General features: G+C 51.4%; 2 protein-coding genes across 3 annotated transcripts in view; one reads left to right on the forward strand and one right to left on the reverse strand.

Annotated features, from left to right (window-relative positions):
- The window catches only part of SLC5A10 (solute carrier family 5 member 10), a 40,965-nt gene that overhangs the window by 6,105 nt on the left and 7,072 nt on the right, over nucleotides 1-27,788 (reverse strand). The window contains exons 7-10 of the mRNA XM_026704430.2: nucleotides 26,258-26,463; nucleotides 25,238-25,373; nucleotides 2,304-2,411; nucleotides 2,023-2,173 (exon numbers count right to left, since the gene is read on the reverse strand). Coding sequence (XP_026560215.1) covers nucleotides 2,023-2,173; nucleotides 2,304-2,411; nucleotides 25,238-25,373; nucleotides 26,258-26,463 — 601 coding nt within the window. The remainder of the gene's footprint in view (nucleotides 1-2,022; nucleotides 2,174-2,303; nucleotides 2,412-25,237; nucleotides 25,374-26,257; nucleotides 26,464-27,788) is intronic.
- On the forward strand, nucleotides 4,239-27,737 carry SACK1G (scaffolding CK1 anchoring protein G). 2 transcript variants are annotated; one of them, XM_026704429.2, is made up of 5 exons: nucleotides 4,239-5,414; nucleotides 16,485-16,652; nucleotides 20,485-20,609; nucleotides 21,306-22,763; nucleotides 25,791-27,737. In XM_026704429.2, the coding sequence occupies exons 1-5, from the start codon at nucleotides 4,932-4,934 to the stop codon at nucleotides 26,044-26,046; spliced, it is 2,490 nt and encodes an 829-aa protein (XP_026560214.1). In that variant the 5' UTR covers nucleotides 4,239-4,931; the 3' UTR covers nucleotides 26,047-27,737. The 2 variants fall into 2 exon arrangements, with proteins under 2 accessions (XP_026560214.1, XP_026560213.1); XM_026704428.2 differs by having other exon boundaries at nucleotides 4,240-5,414; nucleotides 21,306-22,839.

Raw genomic sequence — 27,788 nt, forward strand, 5'->3', positions numbered from 1 at the left:
CAAGCGGAGCGATGAGCCGCCAAGAGATGCCATTGAGTGGCGGAAGGGCCCGCCTTGCCCAACGCTGCGCTGAGGGGAGTCCAGCCTGCGGCCACTCATGCGCTCGCTCACTCGGGCGATGGGGCTGTGCCCCGCAAATCATGCCAGGCCCAGAGGTGCCCTCAGCTGCCAGAGGTGGGGAATTGTGCCCCTCGGGCAGGTAGGGAAAGCCGGCCTCCTGCAGCAGCCCTGAAGCGGGGACCGCCCTTTAATTCGAAAACACCCGCCCCCCCATTTTCCTGCTTAACCTTTAACGATCTTCATGGCTCCCGGCTTGCATTAGCCACGGGGAGTCTTCTACTTGCAACCATTCGTTTAGCGACCGTTCAAAGTTGCAGCAGCCCTGAAGAAAGGGACTCGGGAGCAGATTTCTACTTATGACCGTCACAGCCTCCCCAAATCAGGGGTCACGTGATCGCATTCCTGCCAATCTTTCCAGCCGATTCCCGGCAAGCAGAGTCCGTGGGAGGAGCCGGATTCGCATAAGGACTGCATGACTCACTCAACGGCTGCAGTGAATTGCTTAACAAGCATGTTTTTTAAAAAAAGGCCGTAAAATCAGGCACGATTCACTGAACGACCTCCTTGCTTAGCAACAGGAATTCTGGTCCCGGTGGTCGTCACAAGCCGAGGACTAAGCGCTCTTAAAAGGGCAGCGTGAGGTTGAGATCAATGCAAGAAATCTGGGCAATCTCACAATATTGCCGGTAAAGGAAGCGTACGGCGAGTTCAACAGAGCCATTTCCTGACAGTGATAACAATTAACCAGTGGAACTCCTTGCCAGCAGAAGTTGTGCTCCATCACTGGAAGTTTTTAAGAAGAGACTGGACAGTCACTTGTCTGAACTTGGTCTCCTGCTTAAGTAGGGGGTTGGACTAGAAGACCTCCAAGGTCCCTTCCAACTCATCACCCTGCATTGTCTAATTCATGCGGCCTGAGATGGTCCATCAATCAGATTTACAGAGAAAGACAGATAGTCACCTATGGTGAACACAGCACTCCTGCCAATCAGTCCAACATAAACTTACAGGTATTTTTTTTTAAAAAACCCAATAATCCCTGGAAACTATAGAGCTGGGACGCACACGGGGGGTGAAATTTTGCAGGGCGAGGAATTCCAGAGGATGACAGCCACAACATTGGCGGCTGCTCTTCCTCGCTGCCTGCTTGCCAGACAGGCCGATGAAACGGGGCATCGCTCGGTGATTCATCGTGATGAAGGTCGGTGTGCAATTCAGACAATCACCACTCGAGCTCTCGCTGTGTCACGCAAACAATGAAACAGTTGCTGAAGTCAGCAGATGCCGGTGAGATTGTTGAGCCCATTTTACAGGAAGAGAAACTGAGTGGCGGCTGAGACTGGAAAATTACCCAGGAGAAGAAGAGGAAGGCGAGAAGAATCCCGACCTGGGACTGGAGCCAGGTCTCAAATCGTTTCGCCCAATGTGGGGCCTTCCCTACAGACTGGAAATCCCACCGTCGCTCCAAGATTGCATCTAGCATGTTTTTGGAAGAAGAAGTACCTTCACACCTCTGGAGTGGGAACCTCCCTTTCTGGCTAGTGTCATCAGGCCCCAGATAAGGCAGCTAAAACACGGCTTGTCCCTTCAGCATCCCATCAAGGTTGCCTTTGACTCTTCAACTTCCCTTTTCAACACGATCCCGGGGACAAACCCCAGATGTGCCAAGCCGGAGATGAATTACATCCCACGTCTCTGATCCCAGTTTCCCGTTTCCTCCTCGTTGTCCAACAGCTAGCCAACATTCACAGATATCTGGTTTGCCCAGCCCTTGCTGGCTTACTCTAGACACCCCTTCCTCCGTGGACATTCTACCAAACTTCTGCACATGTTTAAGTTCTTCCTTCACTCCTAAAGTAGGCAGTGCTGGTTTAGCTACGAAATATGGGACAGCAGACTTAACCGGATTGTGGATTTCTCTGAAGGCCTGAGCAGAACCCGCCAATATCCCATCGCTCTCACCTTCCGACCAGCAGCAGCTCCTTCTCACTGGCCTCCTGCCGGACCTTCCTCCAGATGTCCATGGTGAAGAGGGCACTGCTGCTGTTGAAGATGGACGTCAGGGAGGACATGAGGGCAGCCATCATCACCGCCACCATTAAGCCCCGAAGACCTGGCAGGTGGTGGAAAAGTCAGGTGTTCAAGGCAACCCCTAAATTTGGGGGAGGAGAAGGGGAGGAAGGCCACCTGGAGTGTGAAGCTGCCCCCATCAAGGCAAGTGACACCACCTGGTCTTCACCTACCGCTGGGCATGAGCTCCATCACCAACTTGGGATAGGCAATGTTGGCACATCCAACTTCTGTTCCACAGACGAGAGCGCATTCCTCTGGATCAACGCATCCAACAGCATCTGAAATCCACACAAACACGAGGGACCCTCAACTTACTGGGTCTCCAGCCATAGGCTGCCCTCCCTCCCTTGGGAAGGATCCAACTGCTCCCAAGACCCAGAGGCCAAAATTCCCGCATTCGACCCAGAAAACTTTTCTGGTATATTGTTCCATCATATTATACAATCTCTTCGGACGCATATAATTCATTCATTTCTTTCTTGTCATGGCTTTTGTCTTATGTAAGACACCTGGTGTTCGTGGGAGCCGAGTGTTTTTAAACCCAGGTCCGCGAATAAACAAACAAAGGACCTGCAACTGGCCTCATTAGATCTGCGGAGTGGCCACGGGATCTGATGAAGTAAGACGTAATTCTCGAAGGCTTTTCATGAAATTGTTTAGTCTGAAAATAAGGAGCTCCCAGACTCCGCCTGATAATTAACCAGCCCAAGTCATAATACTAATGGGGCCTCATTAGGGATTATTATATTAGACATTCAAGGCAAGAACAGCAACTTCCGTAGGAGCCCAGCATGGCCGTGGATATCACACCCCAAAAACCTTCCCCACGCATTGCAAGAAGGGGGACACACACACACACACACCCCACCCCACAAGCAGAAGGTCTCTGAGCACCAGCTGTGGGTCAGGACCCGTCAGGAGCAGTGGGCTTGCCTTCCTGCCCTGGGCGGAGAAGGTGGGTGAGGGGTTATCGGCAAAAGAAAGGAAGGGGAGACAGAAACCGTGGACCCAGCTTCCCCAGGGAAACTGCAACCCACATCCTATTGTTGTTGTTGTGGGTTGCACAGTCAGCCAGGTGTTCAGGCTGGAGCTGGCCCTTTTATCCACCTAGGGAGGCCTTCTTCCCAAGGACTCGGGAGAGGGAGGAGGGGATGTTGTTTAATAACTTGCAAGGTCTCCTCGGAGGATGCCAGAAGCAAAACTGACTTTTGCAATTGGCTGAGAGTAATTTTGTTATTGTCATCCTCATCCGAGTCCTCCTCCTTATTTAATCGAGCTGCCCATTCCAGCCACTTACCAAATACAACAGCAATTAAAACAATTAAACACACAAAGCAAATAAAACAACACAGCCGGCATTCAAACAACAAAAAAAGCCAACCACCATACAGTCCCAAACACAGAACAGCGCAGTCCAAACGTGAGCCCCCCCCCAGCCTTGGGGTGTTTTGGGGGACCCCAGAGGATGCCACCCCTGTCTCTGGGGCGGGGGAGGCTGCTCCAAAGGAGGGGGGGCGATAGAAAAGGCGGGTTTCCTCAGTTCCACGAGAGAGCAACCTTTCACATGCAAGCGACCTGGAGCGGCCCCGTGTAGGGAAGAGGGGCAGAACCAACTCGAGAAAGGCCGTCCCGCCCTCCCCGGGCATTCCAGGGGGCCAAGACCCTCCCCCCTCCTGCCCCTTCCCCATCTTCTTCCAGACCCTCCCGAGGATCCCTCGACCCCCTCCTGCTGTTTGCAAAGAAGGAGCGGAAACTTTGCCCGTGTTTGGAAAAGGCGCCGGCTGCCTTGCGCGCTCGGGAGGCCAAAGTCTGACTGGCTGTCCGGCCAGCCTCTGACCCGCCCAGCCCCCCTCTCCCGCCGGCCTGGAAGAGCCGAGATCCGACTGGGGCGGTGAGTCAGTTTCCTGCCTCCCCTCCGGAGCCGGGCAGGTTTTGGCACCGCGAGAGCCCCGCGTGGGACAGGCAGGAACCGGGGCCGTCGGAGGGCGGGCGGGGCCACCTGGGACGGCAGGTGAAGCCAGGAGGAGGCGGAGGCGGAGGAGGAGCGGCTTACTCAGCCGGGTCGGGACTTTTCTCCCTCCTCCTCCTCCTCCTCCTTTCTCCACCTCCTCTTCTCACGGGGACTTCACTCCAGGCAGACGCCGCCGGAGGTTCCAGCTGTCGCCCGGCCAGATCCGGCACCTCAGGAGCGCGCCCGGCGAGGCAGCCCAGCTGGCAGAGAAGGGAGGCCGGGAGGAAGAGGAGGGCACCGGACGAGGGGCGCCGAGGAGACGAAGCTCCGGAGAACCAGAGACCCGTCCGACCCTGGGCAGATGCCTTCCGGCTGAATTCCTCCACCTTTCGTCACCGGCGCCTCGGGGCATCTGGAAAGCGGAGGGTGGCGGTGAGGAGAGGGGATTATACTGGGACGTTTCTGACGGAGGAGGAGGAGGAGGAGGAGGATCCGCCGAGGGAGCCGTCGTTTGGGGAAGGGGACGGCTTCCGGAGCCTGCTTTCCACCCTTCGTGGTCTGTTTACAGGACTTTCGGAAGAGGAAGACTCGGGGAGCATGGGGAGACTCCTTGGTACTTTGGGTTCTACGAGATGAGATGAGGGACCAGGCCAGGAACTGGACGTGGAGGCCAGAAGACTCTGAAGCATCCACAACTTTGGCGAAGACTTCTCAAGAGCCGGAGAACTCCGTTCACTGCTGCTAGCTGCCCAACTCAGGAATAACCACTAAGTTATTTCTTCCACGCACCTGAGCTTGTCTTGATTCTTGGAGGAGCAGACCCTCCTCCTGGTTTTCGAGCCCAGCCATGGCCTTCTCCCAGGTCCAGTGCCTGGACGACAGTCACGTCAACTGGAGGTCCAGTGAATCCAAGCCCGAATTCTTCTACAGCGAGGAGCAGAGGCTGGCCTTGGAAGCTCTGGTAGCCAAAGGGCCGGACGCCTTCTACGAAGTTCTCAAGAAGGAGAACATCCGAGACTTCCTGTCCGAGCTGGAGCTCAAAAAAGTCCTGGAGACCTTGGAAACCTACGACCCGGGTGCGGACTTTCCCCTTAAGGAGAGGAGTGGCTGCGTGGACAGTGGCAGCCAGAGCGATGGCCAAGGCCCCGGGCCTTCTTTGGAATACTGGCCGGAAAGATCAGACCGATCCATCCCGCAACTGGACCTTGGCTGGCCAGAGGCCATTGCGTACCGTGGGGTGACCCGGGCGGCCGTCTACATGCAGCCACCCATTGACTGCCAGCCCCACATTAAAGAGGTCGTGCGCAAGATGATCTTCCAGGCTCAGAAGGTGAGAGGGCTGGGGGTGCCGTGTGTGTGTGTGTGTGTGTGTGTGTGTGTGTGTGTGTGTTGGGTTAGATGTCTCGGGAGCTTCCGGGGAGGACCGCCTGGAGGGTGAGCCACCACAGAGCTGGTCTGGTGTCTCGGTGAGCTCATCCCGGAGTTTGCTTATGGCCGCTCTCTGGCCTGGTGGCAGGTGAGTTCCCAGGATGAGGCCCCATCTCCCACCCAGAGGACGGGAGAAGTGGTGGAGCGACAGGTGGAAGAACTAATGGTTAGAAAGCCGGCATCCGTGATGCTGGAAAGACTGGGGAGATAGAATGGGGTGGAAGGAAGAGGCCCCCATCCCCAGAAACTGACTCCCCAAAACGGAGCCAAAACCTCCGTTTTTCATTCTTTCAACTCTCAGCTCCTCGCCTTCCATAACCCCAAATAGCTATTTGTGGAGAAAAGTCCTCGCACTGAAGGGGGCTTCCAAGTCTTGCTGAAAGGCTGAGGGTGGGTTTTTTGAAGCACTTCCTTTGCTTCTGGCCTTGGGGTCTCCCAGGTCTAAACACGGCACAAAACCAGCCTTGTTTGTTTCACTTAGAAAAAGAAATGGAACAGGGAGGGAATTGGATTCAGTGCACGATGCACAGCTGGGGAAAGGCCATGTGCTTCCAAGGCCCCAGGCAACTTTCAGTCTCAGTGTTCCCAACTGTAAAATGGGAGTAACTGTGACCTAGATTTTTCAGGCTGTTGCAAGAAAGAGATAAAAGGCTACTTATTAAAATTCAACCCCCATATTATAAACAACTACCTCAATCAAAAGTAACTGCAAATGGTCTCCAGGTACTCTCACTTGATTAACATATTTCAAAACCTCCAGTCCAGCCCTGGACATTCCTCTCCCTCCTCCTCCTCCCTCCTAATTCACTTTCAACTCAGATTAATTAAAATTGGGAGAGTGAGATCCAGGCCCTGATTCGTTTTCAATCTGTAGAGCTTCGGTTGACGTTTAGCAATCGAGCATCCGCAGCTGGCGCGAAGGTGATTTTCATTGCAAAAGACAAAGCTGCCAGCCCAGAATAAATACATAAATTTATTTACTTTTACAACATTAGGTTGGGAAACGAAAGCTGTCAACGTGCAAATAAAGGTGTTTTCTACGATGTGCCTGCTGGCGGATTCCCACACATTTATATCTCTCTTGAATTCAGTATCAAAGAGTATTTTGTAGAGGTAAAAGGAACCAAAACCCCATTTTTTAAATCTTCAGTTGCCTGTCATCAAGTCATAATGAGAAATGAAATGTATTATGAGAAATGAAATATAATGCCTGTAATTATATTTGGAAGATGTTGAGCTTGTGCCAGTCCATCGCATTCCAAGTTGGGGAGAAGTTGGTTTTGTCGGGAAGATTAGAGACCCCACCATGCAAGGGGTCCACAGTCAAAAGAGTCAAGGTGGCAGTCACAACTGTGACATCAGGCAGGGAGCGTACTTTGCTGTCATCTGGACTGTTATCTGTAGGAAAGCGCACATCCACAGGTTGATGACAATTATGTTACACTCCATTGCAAAAGCAAGGATGGTCTTGGAGGGGAAAAATCTGCAATATTCTAAATAGATGCAGTCCAGGGAAAAACACTCTACCAGGTGACAAGAATAATGGGGGGGAGAGGAGTGTGGGGAGAGAGTAAAGGGAAAGTCTTTGGAACATCAGAAACCTGAGAATGCTGGTTGGTTTGGTGAGCCTCTGCTTAGGGCAAAGTCTATTCATACCTTTGCATGAAAAGGAAATAATATAATTCTAGAAGCATAACTGATTTCACTGCTTACTACGAATGATGGAGAAAATTAGCAGCTGGAAGGATGATGAGATGTTCTAAATGTGGAGCCAACCTTTTGTATACCAGTATCAAGGTGGCCTTTTCAAAATATCGAAAGAATACAGAGCTTTATGATGGGCAGAAGGTGTTCAGATTCTTGTTCTTTAGTTTTTCTTTGCTGAGAAATATACATGACTGTGAGAAAGTAAGTTTACCTTGTGTTTATTGATTTAGAGAAAGCATTTGATAAAGTTGAATAGGCCTGACATTCGGAATGTTTTTCACAAACATGGAACGGAAGGTTGGTTGCTAAGTATAAAAAAATGGCATAGGATGGAGGTGTGAGAATTAACCGATGCTTTGCGAATGGGTCAACTGAAAGCAGGGCATCACACCTGAGGACTGTTTACTGCATTTCTGGATAAACATGTCAGAATAACCTTTGGTGACAGACATGTCTTGTTTTGATGATGTGGACACATCTGTATTTTTCTATGCAAATGATGCCATGTTGTTGCCATCTTGTCGTCAACTGAAAATTAATACAGCCAAGACTATGGAAGTTGCATCTGAGAGGGAAAACAGAGTGAATGGTTGCAAGTCTATGCATAAATGGTGAAAAACTAAAGCGAGTCGATTAGTCAGCAACTGACTTGAAAATCTGGGTTCACAAGTTACCTTAAGCCAGGATTGTCTAATTGATTGGTTGCATTGACTCTTGATGAGTAAGAGCAGCTGAATTCACACATTCTAGGTAAGTTTATCTCCAGAAATCAACAAGCCCCTGATTGCTTCACGCTGGATCTCAGGGCGCTGAGTTTTTGTTGAGCTGATCCATCCGGACTCCACCAAGAACTGACTTGGACAAGCTTGGGCTTGTGAAACCCTTCTAGCCATAACATCAAAGTGTCCTTAGGAGATTAAGCTTCTCTTTTGAGCTGCCTTGGCTTAACTTAGAATTGGTTAGGCACCAAGAATCTGTTTTATTTGCAGTAGCAAAAGTGATCATCTTGCGTTTCTAAGAAGCCTGCAGAAAATGGCAAAATGGCCACTTTTTTCAACATAAAATGAAAATGGTTCTCAGTATTTCAAAGCTTCCCTAGGGGATTCTGGTGCCTGTCGTCCCCTGCCCAGGTGTTTCTCTTAGGGAAGAGTCAGAAAATGTGGTGGCAGGTCTTGGATGGAAACATAACTCTTGGAGCTGGGAAATCTCCTATAATGTCTGATGAAGTTCCGGGTTCTGCCTACTTCAAAACAGGTCTTCTCGTGGACAAAAGGCACACTCCAGGTTCAAAGGTGCTTTCTGAACAGAAACGGAGCCTTCAGTGTAGAACTATTCAAAAGCTCTAGAGAGATTGACAGCTCACTGACAGCTTGGCTGACTTGACCAAGGAGCCTGAATCTGAACACATCAGTGGGACCTTATGAAGAAGGGCAGGTCTGGATGCCTTCAGTTGGGTGATTCCAAATTTCAGCAACCTCCAGGGCTACGTCAACGTGATCTGTGGGGTTTCTAGTTTTTAGAAGAACTCGGCAGCTGAATTGCACCCATTAAGGAGTGACAACAGAAGGCAAGAAAAGTAGAGTTGGAGAGCGAGACAGGCAGCATATAAATTTAATAAATCATTAAATTCTCAACATTCAAAACTAGTTTCTCATATTGTCTGGGACAATTCCACCTGTCTCTTTTCGGGCCACTGAATCACAGACCAGACGCCTTTAGGGCAGGTCAAATTCCACGTCATTTCTGTGTCACATTTTCTCACAACATTTAATTTTCAAGATCTGTTGCCAACAGCTGCCATTGGCAAACCCTACAGCAACAGCCTAGATTGGGAAGTCAAAAAGATCCTGCAAAAATCCAGAAACAAATCTCCAGTGCAGTTGTTTATGAAACAACTCAAATTGGTGGGGAAATTTTCTTTTCAAGTGGCCCCTCCAGGGCAGCTGAGTGCTGATGAGATCCTGTCTCTTCTGGCATATTTTTCTTCGGGGTTCCTTTGTTCATCCTTGCTCTGAACGGTATTATTTGAACATTGCTCCAGGTCTCCAAATGGATGTTTTTGAGACCACAGCTGCTTCTTTTTTTCGCAAATCTCACAAATGAGAATTCTCTCTACAAACAAAAGGCTCCAATTTGTCTTTTTCCATTCCTGATCCATGCAAACCTGTTGCACTCTGTTGCACAAACATTATTTTGCCTCCTGAACCAATCCAGGGTGATCTACTCGAGAAATGGACCTTGGTCATAACAGCCCTTTGGAAAAAATGGAAAATGTGTTCTTGGAAGCAATCGAGCAAAAAGACAACCTGAGCAGATCAAAGGTCTGACAAGATATGAGCTTCCTGTATCCTTCCCTTAACACTTCTTTTCAAACCTGCACGGGTGACACAGTGGTTTTCCCAACAGCCACACTCAGCGGTGTGTTTCTGGATGCAGAGCCAACCAAGGGTGTTGATTAAGACCAGGGCTCTCCAAACTTGACAATGTGGAAGACTTGTGGACTTCTGCTCCCAGAATTCCTCAGCCAGCATTGCTTAAAGTTGCCAAGTTTAGAATAACAGACTTGGGCGGGGCCATGGAGGTCATCTAGTCCAACCCCCTGCTCAAGCAGGAGACCCTATACCATTCGAGACAAGTGACTGTCCAGCCTCTTCTTAAAAACCTCCAGTGATGGAGCCCCCACAACTTCTGAGGGTGGTTCCACTGGTGGATTGTTCTCCCTGTCAGGGACTTTCTCCTTAATTCCAGGTTGCTTCTGAGCTTGATGAGTTTCCATCCATTGCTTCTTGTCTTCCTTCTCGTGCTTTGGAGAGTAGGTAGGCCGCCTCTTTTGGGGGGCAGCCCCTTAGATATTGGCACAATGCTACCATGTCACCTGTAGCCCTTCTTTTCATTAAACGAGTGTTGAGACCCCTGGTTAAGGGCGTGGAAAAACAGCATGGGTCTGGCTGGCCCCTCATTGCATCCTCTAGATTTAAGACAAGCTACTTCAGAAGCAATGGCGGCCACTGGACGGCCCAGTCTTCCAAGGCCACAAACAGGCTGGGAGAAACCTGACATTGCTTCCTAATCCACTCAAAAATGCAGACCAGCCACATAGTCTAAATAACTGCAGAATAGTAAAACTCCAGTGATGGAGAGAGACCTAAGAAAGGATAAGGATCTGTAGCTCACAGCAGGCCAACGGGCGGAAAGTGGCTTGTTTTACGGTGGACAAAACGAAGCAAAGAGAGGAAGCCCACAGGAGGAAAAATCCCTTTTCTAAACTGGAGGAGAGCTTGGGAAACTTGGCTTCTTACTCCGGCATTTGACAATCAGAGAACTCAATTCAGTTGGACTCTGGACAGAGAGCAGGATTTATTTTGGCAGGGGAGGGGGGGAGAACCATTAATCCACCGTTTGGAGGGTGATGCTGAATGATATTCCTGAAACGTTTCCTTGGGCGGGTTTGTGAAGCATTCAACAGCAGCATCCTGTCCAGAAACTATACGTTTATCTATAAACATATAAATAGTATTACGCACGAATCAATCTAACTCTGCATGGTCCTTTTTGAGAGAGAAAGCTGCTTCCTGTAAGTTTCAACTTTGAGACCTGGAGACAGAAATCCTGGTTAAGAAAATCGCAAACCAGGATATCTTGGGGTGTTTTTTGGACTGCGATGTCCGTGAAATCTTTAGCAGAAATTCCGCTTTGGTCTGGGACAAAGATACCTGGTTCTCTTTTGGAAAAGGCTGAAAACTTTTAATGTTTTTTTTTTTTAAATTTTTTTGCAGGGACTATATGCTCTTTGTCTCTGTTTTAATCGATAATTGAACAGAATAACCTTTTCGCTCAGCTGCCTGGAAACCTGCCTCAGAAGAAAGGACCTTTTTGCCTCCTGCTGTTGGTACAAGGGCTGGGAGGGACCTCAGAGGACTTCTAGACCAACCCCCTACTCAAGGCATCCTGGTCGAATGGTTGTACCGTTTATTCAAGTGTATCTTTAGGCTCTCGGATCAGCCGCTGGTGCTAGTTACCTAGCAGGGGCAGGTAAATGCTGAGCTGACAGGGCTCTGCCTATTTCCCCCGGTAGCCAAAGCACTAAAAAGAATTATTGACTCACAAAGGAGGAGGAACAAACACTGACCGGCTGCACCGGGGCCTCTGCAAACAGCCCTGACTTCTCGGTTCTGCTCTGCTGATCCAGCTAGGATCGCTCAGCCTGACCTCCCGATTACCCCGTTGCTAACAGCACAGCCCCTGGCCAAACCTTCCGGCCCCGGATTCTTTCTGCAAAGCTGCCCTTCCCCACCTGTGCACCTTTCCACACCTCTCGCAGAGCCCGGGGCTTCCCTGGGGAGAGGCAGTCTACCTGCAGAGGCAGCGGCAAGATTGCGGGGTAGGTGCCTCGATCGCAGAGGGTCTGGTCGGCCCAGGGAGAGAACTGGACACAGAGAAGGATAAAGATTTATAAGGCAGCCTTCCCTCCCGCTCCCCATTTCCAAGGGTGGGATCTCAGGGGCACTTTTCTCAATCTCTGCAACTTTTAAGGTATCTGGACTTCAACTCCCAGAATTCCCCAGCCAGCATGACGGAAACAGGGAGGAGGTCGGATGCTGGGAAGGGGGCAGGGCTGCTCATTCCCGTTCAAAGCCCCTGGTGGATTGTAGGGCACTGACAGACAGCAAGAAGATGGACGGATGGAAGGCTATGGCGGAATCAGGGAGCCTGAAGGTTGCCACCTGGGGGGGCAGCCAGACAGAAGAAGATGGATCCTTTTCCAAGCATGCTTTTTGGGGAGGGGGGGTCCCAAGCTAGCCAGCTGCTCTGAGTGGACCTCTACCCAAAAGTAACCAAGTTTGTCTAAGGCAGAGATGAACCGTTTGAGAACTCCTCAAGAACATCCCGCCCTGAAGAAACAAGAGTTCGGGACAACCGGTGTCTTCCCCAAGCAAATCGTCTCAGGACAACAGAATTATCCGTTGCGAAAGCAAAAAAACTAAAAAAATATCAGGATCTTTTTTTCAGCAAGCAGAAGCCGCTTCAGGAGAAGATTTGGGACCCAAGAGACACTCACGGTTTGTTCTCCGAAGAGCTTCGAAAACAGGTTCCGTGTGCCTGGCCCAAGATGAAAGCCAGAGACGGCAACATCTGGGAGCGCCTGAAGGGGAATTTTGCCCTTAATTATGCCAACAAATCTGATCCCAGTGAAGGTGGCAGGAGGAACAAAACATTACTTTGCAAGGGAAATCGGAGACCCAGAAGTCAGCACCAGTTCCACACCCACACGGACGTCCACAGGATGTGGTCACAAAAGGTCCACCCACAGTCACAGGCGTCAGGAACGTTCCACGTGTCCATATTTTCTGCGTGCTGGAACGTCCACGTGGAACTTCGATCCCACCAACTTAGGGCCCCTATCTGGCCTTTTGGGGACCCCCCCCCAGCCCACAAACTGGTCTCCCTGACAAATTATTTCCCTGCCTCCCCCCCTCCTGCTCTTCCCATCACACCTGGGGACTGAGCAAAACCACCCACGGTTTCTCAATTGTCGCCCGGATTATGTGCACGGCGATATAAGTGCCGTGCTTGGTTCATGGCGCATTTGCGAGATGCTCAGGATGGAGCGGGATTATTAAGCGTGATTAAAAGGCCTTGCCTTAGAGACAGCGAGCTAATTGCTCCGCGTGACAAGGGGAGCTTAAGTAGGCCAGGGGAGAGGCCTCCGCTCGCTCATGAGGTGGCATTTAACAGCTTGGCTTGGTGGTGTACACAAGCCACTCAGCCTTCCAGGCGTGCCTCGGTTGCCCAATCTGCCAAAAGCAGGTTACATGGCTGCGTCCTGACCTCCCATGGAGAAGAGGCCCTGTTCAATCATGATCGCCTCGCCCAGAGATACATCTTCCAAGGCCTGGAATGAAGGCGCAGCCGATCAAAAGGAACCGAAAGACGATGGTTGAGAAAACACGGTTGAGACAGCCTGTTCAACGTTGAGCCCGTTCCCTCCCACTGGGCAAACCCCAAAACAGCTGGCACCGTGGCCAGATCCTGACACGTCTCAGTCGCAACAGGTCCACAAGCACCACGTAGGCAAAGGGTGGCCTCGTGAGGACCTCTCGGTTTGGGAGTTCGGCATGTGGCGATGGTCGATCTATCTCAGCCGCTTCTAGAGGCCTCTTAGCCACCTATGGTCCACCTGGTGTGTCCTGGGGAGGGCAGGAGGGGGCACACTAGGGATCTGGACTTCTTTGCCACCGAGGAATTTTGGGTTCTTGGGTCAAGGTAACTGGGTGGGGCCTCTTTCCTCGAGGACATCCCCGTAAGTAGGACATGGGAGAGCCACAGACACTGTCTCCACCATTTCTGGATGGCGATTTTTTCCCCAAGAATCCCCTGCAAGACCCCTGTTGGAAACTGGGGAGCAGAGCAAACAAAAGACCACCTTCCCCAGAAGGCAGTGGCGATTCCAGAGAGTCGAGCTTTTGCAACGTGACCTGTTAGAGAACGGGTTCCCACTTTGCAACCTCGCAGCTTATGTAGGGACTCAAACACAGACAGGCCCAAAGTGTGTTCTGCTGGCTCTTTCACGTGCGTGTGTGTGTGTGTGTGAGAGAGAGAGGGGAGGGGAGAGGGAGAGAATGAATTAATTCCTGGCACAAACAGCTCTGAACTTAATCAGCTCCTGAACTGCGTTTCTCCCCTTTTCCTTCTTTCAACCAACAACTGATGCGCCCGTGCAACAGATCAGAGCCAGATCCAAAAACCTTCGCCCAAAACTGGATCCTGCCCCAATAACCACATTTTGGGTTTTCCCAGGTGTCCAAAACCTTATTCTGCACCGACGGTCCACGCAATCCACTCGGCGAGATCAATCAAAGTCAAAACCATACAGACTCAGCTCGATTAAATCTCGGATCGTTTCAGGGTGTTGCACAAATCCAGCCTGTTTGGCTGGTTCACTTTTGGCGTATTGTGAGGATCCAGAATCCTGTGACTTACGTTTCTTTTTAAAAAGGAGGTTTGGCTACCGAGATCCTTGATTTTTCCCTTTAAGCAAGAAAAGTCAGTTAAAGTCTTGCCTATAAGAACCAGAAGCAACCTTCATTTAAGTTTTTTAGAGTTTGGGTGTTTTTCTATTGTTGTTGTTGTTTGATTGTTTATGTGTGCCTGTTTGGTTTGTTTTTAACTGTGTGGGCAGCTGATAGTTGGGTGTGAAAAATGAGTGGCTGTACAAACTGAATGAATGACCTTTGCTTGTAAATAAATCCCATTAGACCAGGGGTGTCCAACCTTGGCAACTTTAAGACTTGTGGACTTCAACTCCCAGAATTCCTCAGCCAGCAAAGCTGGCTGAGGAATTCTGGGAGTTGAAGTCCACAAGTCTTAAAGTTGCCAAGGTTGGACACCCCTGCATTAGACCCTCTCTCCCTCCCTCCCTCTCTCTCTCTCTCTCTCTCTCTCTCTCTCTCTCTCTCTCTCACACACACACACACACACACACACACAAAAGAATGCCTTACTGAAATGTTTTCCAGCCTTGCAACTTTGCAGATTTTAACTCGTGCTGGCTGGGGAATTCTGAAAGTTGAAGTCCACACGTCTTAAAAGTTGCCAAAATTGAGAAATATTCCCTTACAGCCAACAATGCAATTCTCACAAGTTAGGAGGCTGCCAAGATTTGGAGAACCGGGGTGCAAAAACTCACAGAAAAAGGGGGGTGTCCTCCCCTTAATTTATGGGGGTCTCAATTCCTGGGGAAAGGAAAGGGCTTGCCTTGAACCCACACATTCCTCTAGGCCCCCAAAACCTGCTTCCTACAGTTTCTTGGAGTCTCTAAAATGGGGAGCCAAGCAAGGGAGCACCACCCCCTTCTCACTTCACCTCCGCTGCTCCCGATCGCGTTTCAAGTCTCTCCTGTTAGTTTTGCCGCCTGCCTCAGTTTCCCTTTGCTGACCCGGTGAATTTCCTGATCTTGAATGAAACCTCTCGGGCCAAGAACCGACTCTTGTAAGAGCTACAGTGCGCCACTCGAAGCCAGAGCTCATGCCAGAGAAATTATCCCCTCTTTTTCTCTTACAAGATGTAAACACGCCTTGGCTCCTTTTGGAGCAGGTGGGGTTGCGTCAACTCCATATCTCCCACGAAGTGCGTAAAAACAAAAGTATTTTTTTCGCCAGCTCTTGTTTGGAGAAACAGGCCCACCCACACAGTTGGGACCCAGATGGAAAAGATTCTCCTTTTGGAGAGGCTGGCCAAGCGAGAGAGAGGGATATTTTTTTTTAGTGCAACATGGAACCAGCCCCTCTTAGAACACCTTTGGGCTTACAGCAAGCCTCTTTCGGCAGAAGCAGAGATTGGGATACTGATGTTTAGGAATTGGGGCTCTTTGTTCCTCTTTGGAAGTTGGAGCTGCCCCAAACTCAGCCTTTGAAGAGGGGGGACTCTCTATGGAGAGTCATCCAAGTCATGGTTGTCCCAAAGGTGGACTTTCGGGGGGGGGGGGTTTCTTGAAGACGCTTCGCTTTTCCTGCAAGAAACTTTTGGGGAGAAACCATGCACTGATAACTTAATAGCCAGGAATGCTCCTGGGGGGGAAGACGGTCTGCGTTGAGGGTTTGTCACGGGAAAATGGGTTTTGTTCTGCCCCCCCAAACATTGGTATGTTGTTCCCATACAAGCAATTAACAAACGCCACCAGCTCAAAGATGGAGGGTGGGTTTCACAAGGCATCCAATCCTGGGCTCTTGAATATTTGGGGTGAAATGGAGAACCAGGGTGTGTTGATCCAAGGAGAAAGTTCTAGGAAGTTTACGGGGTGGAATCAAGGAGCAACATTTGTTCTACTCCAGCACGTAAAGGGCGGTGAGATGAGAGCCAGTGAGTCCCAGGCCAGGCAAAATCGTTAGGTAAACCTTGAACCCAAAACCTCCCAGTCTGAAGGCTGGGAAGAGAACAGCCCAATTTCCATTGACTTGAAAAGGGAGGAAGACAAAATGTAGAATTTGAACCTTGAAGTGGGCATGGAGAAAGAGCGTAATTGTTCCGTTCTACACGAGGAAGATCTTCTATGCAGATAGTTTCTGTCAAGCCGTTAAGAGAGCCGCATTGTGGGGTGATGGAGCCGGTGAATCAAGATTTATCGCCGTGCTTGGTGTGAATCGGGCACCTCCAGAAATGCTGGGATTACCACTCCCAGAATCCCCAGCCAACTAAGGTAAGGCCAGGTCTGGAAATGCTCCCCTTCTGCTCCCGTGGCTGAGGTCTCTTTTCTCCCTCTCGGCAGGTGATCGCGGTGGTCATGGACATGTTCACGGACGTTGACATCTTCAAGGACCTCCTGGACATTGGCTTCAAGCGGAAAGTGGCCGTCTACATCATCATAGACGAATCTAACCTGAAATATTTTCTCCAGATGTGCGAGCGAGCCCAGATGCACGCCGGCCACCTGAAGGTAAACCAGCCCCGAGCCTAGCAAACGGTCCAGTTGGAAGGTTGTCCGTGAAAGGGAAGAGGGTGCTTAAGAGGAAACCTCTTGTAGCCTGAGCTGATGTCTTCATTGGCCAGTTCAGGGTATAATTACTTTCACGTTTTGCAATAATTGCCACTTCCCCAAATTCCTTTAAGCCTTGGCTTCGGAGAGGGCAGCGCTTGCCAGCCCATCACATCCATGCTGGAGCACCCAAGCGCTTGCGGAAAGAGTCTCCATGGCACCAGTTGGCCGAGATATTGATCTCTTGCAAGCACATTCCTGGGCTTTGCCTGGTCTCTTCCAGTCGGTCTTCCAGCCACTCTGAGAGGAGAAGAGAGCAGAATTTCACAATGATTCCAGCTTCTAAGCTAAGCGAGATCCTAGCCCTCCTTAATGGAAAGGTAGCTTCAAGAGTCTTGATTAACGCCAAGAAATCTTTATTGCCCCCCTCAAGTCAACCCCTGAGTGCTGATGACGTTAGGGACAAGTTTCCAGTTTCCTTGGCCATAGTTTCAGAAGTGACTTTGCCAGGATCTTCTTTCTTGGATAGGGGGAGAACGACTGGCAGAACGCAAGGTCTCTCAGAGAGTTGGAAGGGACCCTGGAGGTCCTCTAGTCCAACCCCCTGCTCAGGCAGGAGAGCCCATTTCAAACAAACGGTTGCCCAGTCTCTTCTTGAGAACCTCCAGGGATAGAGCACCCACAATCCCTGGTGGAAATCCCTTCCACCGGTTCATTGTTTTCACTGTTTTCTAACTTGTGTAGACCGAAACAGGTAGCGAGGCGGCTCAGGTCCATTTCCCAGGCCAAGGACCAATTGTCGGAGGCCTGAATAGCTCCTTATTCCCAATGACCAACAAATCTGCATTTTGCAGGGGCTCACCAACACGACAAGAAGTTATAAAATCTGAGGAAAAAAACAGCACACCTCTTGCATTATATATAGCGACGAAGACAGTCTTTTACACCTCGGTTGGTTGGCTCGGTGGCTAAGATGCTGAGCTTGTCGATCAGACAGGTCGGCAGTTCCGCGGTTCAAATCCCCAGCGCCGCCTAACAGAGTGAGCTCCCATTGCTTGTCCCAGCTTCTGCCAACCTAGCAGATTGAAAGCATGTCAAAGAAATGCAAGTAGAAAAATAGGGACCCCTTTGGTGGGAAGGGAACGGTGTTCCTCCGTGCGCCTTCAGCATTTAGTCCTGCCGGCCACATGACCACGGAGACGTCTTCGGACAGCGCGTGGCTCTTCGGCTTCGTAACAGAGATGAGCACTGGTGCCCCCTAGAGCCGGAAACGACTAGCATGGATGTGCAAGGGGAACCTTCACTGGTTGTTTCAAACCGTTCAGCCCACCATACACACATCCTAAGATTCGTCGTCCCCATTTTGCCAATGAAGCAAATGGGGGCTGTGGAAAAGAAGGATGGATGGAAGGCCATGGGTGAGCTTTGAGCGGAGGTGGATTTCCCACATGCTATGCCAGAAGGCGGCTGGTGATGGAACCGGGTGTGTTGTAGTCTTCGCATCAGAGCATGCTTGGCCGTCTTGAAACACTGCTGAAAGAGATACGGGGCTGAGCAGATGAGCTCACGCCGTGCCCTTTGCTCTCTTGCTGGCCACAGGCACTTCTATTCCACGGGCCAAAGGTGAGCCCCCCCCCCGCCCCCCGTCGGTCTCCTTTTCAAAACACAGAACTGCACTTTACCCATTGGGAGAATGTAAACTGAAAACACCTTTGCCTTGAATTGCCCTGGAGGAAGGCCTCGTCCCGCTTGCATTCCAGCTCACCTGTTTTCTTTGAAAACTCTTGTTTTACGCGGCTCCACCTTTAGCACATAACGCCAACAAAAGGCCTGGCTGTGGAAGGGAGCTTGTATTTATTCATTTCAAAGCTCATAAGCTGCTCCAATCAAAACCAACTGTATTTGCTTCAAAGGTCTGGAGATGTTTGCTCGTGTGGGCTCCAGAGGGACTCCAGGAAGCTGGATTCTCCAGGGCTGTAGAGTAGCGTTTCTTAACCTTAAGAACTTGTAAGGTTTGTGGATTTCAACTCCCAGAATTCCCCAGCCAGCTGTGGGAACTGAAGTCCACACAGTCCCACCTTTGAGGTCCTAAAATCCCACCATTTCCTTTGGGGGAACAGCAGCTCCCTTCCCATCGGCCTTGGGGTCCACATGAGGACACCTGAGCTTCAGCATCATCCTACCTGGCAAGAGTCGGCAGGCAGGTGCGCGGAGTCAGCCACAAGGCACCCTGGGAAATGTCTCCAGCTCGCCGAGCACAGGTTTGCCCAGTGACTCAGCCCTTGGCTGGAGCTTTGATGCTGTTCCTCTTGGCTGATTGTTCCCGTTTTTTTGTGTCCTGCTCCTCCGGCTCAATCAACAAATTGCTGTCACTTAAGACAGCTGCCTCAACCACATTTTCCCCCCTTACTTTGTTGTCAATTCAGGCTGCTTATTTTCCATGGACTGTGTGTGTGCGCTTGCTTTTCTTCCGTGAAAGGGAGGGGAGTAAACATAACGTCATCCATTAACTGCAGAACAAAACAAGGAGTTCAGCCTTAAAATACCGGCTGGGTGAGGAAGGGCCTGAAGAATGAAAAAAATATGCCTGGTTTTGGAACGAGAACAATTAAAGGTTAATTGAGCCCTTGGTCTCCACCTTCTGCCAGGAGATTTTCTCTCCGCTTCCCTTTGACCCAAACTTTTATAGAAGTTCTCAAGGACTGTTAAAGCAGCCCTCTTCCGGATCAGCCATCGGGGTTTGTTGGCTTTTTGCCAACCCATGGCCCTTCTCAAATTCAGGACATCTCAAAGTTGAGCGTAGTCACACCAAAGGCAATAAAGACGGGGAAAATCCAGCCCTGGGCTTTCTGCCGGCTTTCCCAAGAACTCTGCACGTGGCCTTTGGTTAGCCCCTCAAGTCCCCTTCCAGCTTCATTGGCCTGCTCCTTCCGGCCTGCCCTTCGTTTGCCCGCGTCGACTTGTTTCTACAAGGAAACTTTTACGTTTCTGTCTTCAGCTTCCCGCTTATCTTTATTTCTCCCTTTAAAACATTTCTGCAGGTCGTCCTCAGCTTACAGCCATAATACAGGCTGCCCAGTATGGTCGTTTTAAGGTGGAATGGTCCTAAAACGGGTCACCACATAACCGACCCGATTTTTGCAAACTTTTTTTTTTTGCAGTCATTCAGCAAATGTGCCAACTGGTTTGCAATGGGGTGTTTTGGGCAAAAAAATAAATAAAACCCAACCCAGAAGCAAATTTCAGTTTTCAGCAGAAACATCATATAACCCTCAGAGTGCATGAATGTGCGGGATAAGGCTCGTCCGCCAGGGAAATGGGTTTAGCTCAGCGCTTTCTCAACACGGAGGAGGCTCCATTACAGGGAGCGCACAACACATGTTGGCATGTTGCAATTCTGCACTTTTCTGGCTTTCACACACCACAACTTCCTACATCCTGCTTTCACTCCAGCCCCTCCCTTCACCAAAGCCAAGAGAGGTTTGCAAAACAGGCATCGCACAGTCCAAATTATTCGGGCTTTGCAAAGATGCTTCGGTAATCAGCTTGGCTGCCTTTTCTCCCTTGCAGCAAACAGGTATTGTGCTGAATAAGTCAACCTTGGATGGCCGGCTTTGATCGGCCAGGCCACACCTGCTCCCGGCTCTGCCCTCCGCCCATCCGGGTTGGAAACCACAACTCTGGCTCCCAGGGGCCCAGAATGCAAAGAAATGTCCTTTAAATGCCAATTGCCCGATCGCCCGATCTTTCTTCCACTGTTTTCCAGCTCACTTCTGTCCTTTTGTGTCTGCAGCACCTCCGCGTCGGCACGATTGGGGGCACCGAGTTTTTCACCCGCTCCGCCATGACATTCAAGGGGGCCTTGGCTCAGAAGTTCATGTTTGTGGATGGGGACAAAGCCATGTGTGGCTCCTACAGGTAGGTGGAGAACCTGGAAAAGCCCCGGTTTGGGGTCCCACTCGCTTCAGGGGGCTCTGCACGCAGAGGAAGGATGCTGTGGGAGAGCTGGGGGGTGGGGGCGTAAAAGACCTCCTAGGGGAGACCCTTCAGCCCAAGAGAGCCTTCCACTCTCATGGGGGAGATCAGACAGAAAATTGGGGGCATTGCTACACCCAAAGCTTTAATGCTTAGCTCCTTCTCACGACCCACAACCAAAACGAACAAGCAGCAACTATTAAGATTTTGCACACAAAAATGGTCTAGATGTGCACTGAACCCAAGTATTTGGCTATAAAAAACACACCCTTGCGTGGTTTGTCATAGTGCTTCTCAACCTGGGCAGGTTTAAGAGGTGTGGACTTCAGAAGTCCCTGGGCTGGAGAATTCTGGGCATTGAAGTCCACGCCTCTTAATAGCAATAGCACTTAGACTTAGATATCACTTTGTAGTGCTTTGCAGCTCTTTCCAAGCGGTCTATAGAGTCAGCCTCTTGCCCCCAACAATCTGGGTCCTCTCCTTCTGGGAATCGAAGTCCACCTCTGCCCAGGTAGAGAAACCCCACCATCCTGGGAGGTTTGAATAGAGCTACTCCTTAGCCAATTTTCCTTTGAAACGTTTTCTTCAAGGTCAAGAAACTGTCAGTCCCCAACTTCACCCTCTCATCTTCCCTTCCAGCTTCACCTGGTCAGCCGCGAGGACCGATCGGAACGTCATTTCCGTCCTTTCGGGCCAGGTGGTGGAGGCCTTTGACAAGCAGTTCCAGGAGCTGTACCTCATGTCCCGGAGCGTCAGCCTCAAGTCCATCCCCATGGGGGAGGAACCGGAACCTGAGCCAGTCATCCTACCTTCGGTCGTCTCGCTGACCCCGACCAACTCCACGGTGAAGAAACTGGTCAATCCGAAGTACGCGTTGGTCAAGGCCAAAAGCACCGAGCAGGTGGTCAGCGGCAAAGCCAGCAGTGACAAAGTCCTCACTGAACCACAGGCAGAAGTCCAGAGCAAGGTCGTCCCTGAAGACCGTGTGTCTGAGAGGCCCAGCAACCTCATGGAGAAGGTGCCACCCATCCACCCAGGTCTCCTCAACCTGGAGAAGGCCAACATGTTTGACTACCTGCCCACCTGGGTGGAGCCCGACCCAGAACCCGGAAGCGAAGTTCTGGGCTACATCAACATCATTGACCCCAAGGTGAAGAACATCCAGCTTTCTCAAATCAACCGCATCAAGGTGTGTGATGTCTCCAAGGCCAACGCCCAACACAAGCAGCTCCTCAAGCAACAAAAGGTCCTCGAGGCCAAGAACAGAGCCGGTCAAGAAGGGGCCAAGAACAAACCTTCTCAGACTCCCCCACCCCTGGTGGAATCCGCCCCGTCTCCAGCCCGTCCCCAGGAACCTCTCCCCAAACCCTTGGCCACCAGCCCCACGGAAAAGGCTCCCAGGCACCTGGTCAACGGGGAGACAATCGCCACTCTGGCCAACAACAAGCACTTGAAGCAAATGCTGGACCCCCAAGCAGAGAGCGGAAGCGCCGCTGCCCCAGTGCCCAAACCCAGGAGAGCCCATGCGAAGGACCCCGTCCCCAAGAAAACAGGACACGCGGAGGAGAGGATGGTGACGGCCGGAGACCCCGTTGTGCACCAGCCAGGGACCAAGGCCACAAACCCATCCCCCAAAGAAGGGACCCCGCAGGTTGCCAACGCAGGGAACCATCTCAAGGTGAGCATGGAAAGCGCTGGGACTGAGGAAGGAAACGCCCTTTTCCCCGTAAACGGGGTGCAGAGTGGTGAGGGGGAGGCGGAAGAGGAAGAGGAGGAAGACTACGTGACCCTCAGTGACCACGGAAGCCTCTCCAACAGCTCCCCTGCCCATAGCTGCCACCTCTCCAGCGCATCCAACCACTTGGACGGACACGGGGGGGCGGGCCAGAAGTGCCCCCTGAGGAGGACCAACTCCGACTTCCTTCTCAACGGAGAGAGGCCCGGCCTTCACCACTTGCAGCGGAAACTGAGTGAGCCTTACATCAGCCGGGGGACCTTTGTAAGCCCCCTGGGGAGCCCCCCACCAAGGCTTTCTCCGCCTCTGGAGGAAGCTGCTGAAAGGAGGAGGCAGAAAAGTGACAGCCTGGAGGAGACGAGGTGCGTTTGGGGAAGGGGCCATCCCCCGCATGCTTTACCTGCTGGCTACATTACCTGTACGAGCGAGGCTCCACAGGTAGGCATCTCTGTGGTAGCTTTCCACCCTTAGCATGTGGGTTCAGCTTTAGGAAACCACCCAGCAGGGTTCCCTATAGCGGAAAACGTGGGTCTCCTCTAACACAGAACTTGGGCAGGGACGGTCCCAGCCGTCCCCGGAGAGAAGGGCCGCTGGAGAGGCGACTCCTTGTGGGAGCTCCTTTCTCCGAGGGGGGCTGGGAGGCCAGGATGACCCTGGGGTGCTGCTGCTCAGAGACACTCTTGTATTCAATAGCTGCAAAGACGGAGAGAAGACAAGAGTCTTATCTCATTGAGCATCGTATCTTCTCAGTAGGCCACCAAACATGGCATCCGCCCAGCTGTTCTGTTCTGCCAATGCTGGAGGTCAGGAACGGGCATTAAGATCACAAACAGCTCCACCCTCTCTGAATTGGTCTCTTCTCCTTTCAGAGCCATCCAAGTTGATGGCCTTCACCGCCCCTTGGGCCAGCACTTCCAGAGTTTCCCTGTGAGAGCACCGTAAGGCAGCTCTAAGAAATATCCCTCTGGATCAGAGGCCAACAGCAATAACCAGCAATCGATAACCCAACCCTGGGCCTTGGTCGTGCCTTCCAACCCAACCCAACCCCATCAGCTCATAAAAACGTTCGTTGTGTCCACCAGCATTTCTGTGGGGTATTGAGGGGTGATCCTTTGGGCTGGGAATTACGGGAAGCAAAGCCCAGGCCAGATCCACCAAATAGGAACAAAAATAGAACAGTTGTACAATAAGGGTTGATATTGGGAGCTGTCCACGTAGGATGGGCATCCATTATAGCCATTGGTCACAAATGGGGATCGTTTGAAGTCGCTCTGGGTTGATCTCTCAGCAGTGAAGTTACAAGAAATTACAATCGAAAGCGGTAATTGTTAGTCTCTCTGGCCCTCCCATCCAGAGAACTGCAATTAGCTCTAGCTGCTTAATCTCGTGGCCCCAGAGGCAAAATGTCTTCCAGGCCCACATTTCTCTCCCATCTTTGGATTGCAACACTTTCTCACATTGAGCCACCTCTTCTCCTCCCAGAACTCCTTCTGGTGATATGGGGACCAAACTGGCAGCTCCACAGTTCTGATTTCCTCCCAAAATGATCAAGTCTTTCCCAAGAGCTCAGCTCTTGGGAAGACAGACCTTGGTCTGCACTAAGCCACCTGGGGAAGAGCCATCCAGAGGTCAACCTTGCTTCTCCCAAAGGGCTTCAAACCCAGAATTAGGACCAATGCTAAGTGGAGATGCCGGGCCTTGTCATGTCCAGCTGCCATGTCCAGCTCCATCCAAAGCCTCAGAGTCCAAATATGTGGTAGCTGAAGACCATCAAAGGAAGGAGAAGAGCTTCAGCAGAAGAAGACTGCTCACACCCAAAGGTTGCGATGGGGTGTCTAAAGCCAACCACGTCCTTTTGTGGCTCCCCAGGACGCTTTGTGACCGACAATCTCCAATGGGTGATTTCCCCCACCAGGTTCACACAAGCCATGTTCTGCTTGGTTCGTTCTTGGCTTGGCCTGCTTTCATGAATTTATTAGGTCATTAGTGTTTGTATTCTTGCTGCAATCGTACGCCTCTTGGTGATGGAGACATAATATATATACTCATGTATATAAAGTGCAGGAAGAATAAAAACAATGCCATCAAAATTATATTGAAATGGAGCAATACATCATTACATAAAAGCCAGTGCAGTTATCCAGCTAATTAAATGGAAGGGCTCCACTTTAACCTTAACCTCAGCAACTCAAAGTTAGGTGGAGCTCAGCTCCCAGAATTCCCAGCCAGCAAATTAAAAAAAGAAAGAAAGAAAGCAACACAACAACAGCGACAATTATACAAAAGGCCTTTTGTGCATAGATATAAGGAGCACATTGGGCAAAGCTGCTGGTTATTACTATTAACCAGCGTTGTCAACAAACCACAGTTGACTAACCAGACTTTATCCTAATACCGGACAGTCCTGAATTCTAGCATTAGGAGGAGGAGAAGTGCAGTAACCTTGATGGGAATCAGACAAGCTATGGAGAGAAACACCTCCCCTCTCCACCCACACAGGCCTCCTGAGATGCTTGACAGGTTTCGTGCACAGGTTTCGTGCAATCACTTTGCACCCTTGGGGTGATTTCCGGAGGGTGACTTTCTCAACTGTGTTCAGGAAGTGAGCAAGTGATCCCAGTCCAGGGAGGGCAGAGCAGAAACTGACCCCCAGCAAGGCCAGTCAATTGCCCTGCGCCAGGGCACCGAAGAAGTCCACGGCACCATTCTCCTGTCCCGGGCCAGCTGCATTGGCCAAGCTGAGCACATGGGCCCACCTGGCAGCCACTTTCCTGGGCTAGGCTGGGTGCCCCAGAACCATGGCCTGTTTTATTTTATTTTTTGACATGCGCCTTACCTGGGTAGAGAATTCGGCTAATCATGCCTGGCATAACAATGACAAACATTGGCAGCATTTTCAGGTAGCTGGCAAGGATGGAGGCGGCCTTGGCGTGGTTGAGACTCCGGGCCGAGAGGGACCTCTGGACAATGACCTGGAAAGACACGACACAAGTGTGGATTCTCCCAGAACTGAAAAACCAACCCACGTTGGTTAGGGAATTCTAGGAGGTGAAGTCCATCCGTCTGAAAGCTGGCACGGTTGAGGAACACGGACCCTCTGCCTCTCTTTGCAACTTTCAGACGGATGGACTTACCTCCCAGAGCTGGAGGGAGTTGAAGTCCACTTGGACTTCTTAAAAGTTGCCAACCTTCCGAAACACGAATGTAAATTTAATCTGCGGAGTCAAAACAGTTATTTCCAATACATTTATGGGAGCTGGACTCTGTCTCTCAGCCCTTTGCAAAACTCAGCTGCGGACTGGACACAACTGCACGCAGATGTTTCAAGGGCCCTTTTCCCCTTGTCGATGCTGACACTCAACTGCTCCTGTTTTCTGCTCTCTCCACAGGGCCCCCAACTGTTCTGCTATGGATCCCGGGTGCGAGTGTCAGCAGAACGAGGCAAAAGCCATCCCCAGCAGCAGAAAAGCTCTGAGGAGGGCAAACGGCCACAGGACAGAACTGGGGCCAAGAAAGTTGCCCCAACCTCAGGCAACCCCTTGTTCTGGCAAAGGAAGAACTTCACCTTGGCTAAGAATGCCCAGCCCAGCCCCGTCACCCACCGAGGGGGCACAAGCGCCCCAAGAGCCCCTGGTCAGTCCCTGACCCCACTCCCCGAAAGCCAGAAGTCACCAAAAGAAACAAGGACTCCGCTGGGCATCCCTCTGTCCAAGCTCTCCCAGTCGAAGCACCTGAAGACCAAGGTCTCCCAACTGGAGCCCAAACAGAAGCCAGCTGGGACCTCCCACCCCAAGGACCAGTAAGGCCGGTGGAGGCACCCGCGTGACTAGTGGGGGCTGGGCTGCTTTGCAATTACCTGGTCGGTGCACCAGTACCACGTGGCCAAGACGGTCAGGCCCAGAGTCATGCCTGTCCAGGGCAGGTCTCCGCTGACGGGATCCCGGAAGAGGTGCATAGCGTCCCGCCTGGGCAGGTGGCAAGTGGTGTTGGGGACAATCTTGGATGGGGTGGCAGCTAAGTAGGCCTCCTCCAGGTTGTGGTAGCCCCCGATCCGGTGGAAGGCTGCCCAAAATAAAAATCAGTGGGGCAGGAAGGGAGAGGACCCACGAACAATGGCCAAGCAACCCCCACCACGCCCCCCCTTGTCTGTGTTCCTCCAAAGCCAACCGTTCCCATGTCCCTCCTTTGTCCCCAAAGAATGGGGGGGGGGGCGTCCTACCCACTCAGGAGGTGAGAGGAGAAGAAGGGGGCTAACACATTGTGCCCCGAAGCAGAGGTCACGGGCCGCGAGAAGCAGCTAGGTCCTCTTTGTAGGCCATCTTGGGTTCAGTCCCGTTCAAGAGTCAAACTCCAGTTGAGCCTAAGTCTTGGGTCCACCTCTGAAGCACCATCTAACCATGAGGAGCAGCCAAGGGCTCACCGCCTCTTCCACCAACTCCTCAGCTGCCCCAAACCCTTCAATAAGCCAGAAGAATCTGTGGTGCATCTACAGGGCACCATGTTGAGCAAAGTTGCGCTAACAGCAATCTCCACCAGAGACCCCAAAGGAAGCTGCTCGCAATGTCCCCAGAGGCCCATCTGCACCTCCAGCAAGGGGGGAAATCCCACCTTCTGAGATTTGGCCCCCTGCACCCACGCATCTCACAGGTGTCAGGGCCCCACTGATGAAGCCAGAGTGGCATCACAGACACCCCCAAAGCCACCCTGGCATCCCATGCCCCGTAATGACAATGCGGTGTTGGCATTGCCCTCCCTTCCTTTCTATGCATCTCCCCACAGCCCCCCTGGTGCCCCTGGGCACTCGACCCCAACTGGTTAGCTCACTCACCTTCCCCTTGACAGATTTCACTCCCAGGAAGCTAAAGACAGGAGCTGAAAATTCAAATTCCACCCTACGTATGACTTGAATTTTGGGAGGAAAAGGGCCAGGCATCCCAAACAGAACAGAATAACAGAGTTGGAAGGGACCTTGTAGGTCATCTAGTCCAACCCCCCCCCGCCCAAGCAGGAGACCCTACACCATTTCTGGCCGATCTCTGGCAGTCCAATCTCATCTGGAAAGCCTCCGGTGGTGAAGCTCCCACAACTTCTAAAAGAGAAGATGGGAAGTCCAAGGAAATGACCGTATGGAGGAGGTGGGCAGCGCACCAGCCAGCCAGCCAGCCGGGAGGGTCCTAAGGAGCCCTGGCAGGCTCCGCCTTCGGTTGGCCGTCCGATTCCAGCATAAATGCTGCTAAGAGTTGGGGTGCCTGGGAGGGATGGCCTTCGCGTACCACGTGTCCAAAACCATTGTTTACAAATGTAGAAAGAGAATAAAGGTCTTTAAGCTGCAGAAACACGTCTGGCTCTTTCCACCCAACAGGACTGAATTGGGTGGGTGAAATAAC

Source organism: Pseudonaja textilis, chromosome 14 (assembly GCF_049901715.1).
Source record: "Pseudonaja textilis isolate UNSWEBS1 chromosome 14, rPseTex1.2, whole genome shotgun sequence".
Classification (NCBI taxonomy): Eukaryota; Metazoa; Chordata; class Lepidosauria; order Squamata; family Elapidae; genus Pseudonaja; species Pseudonaja textilis.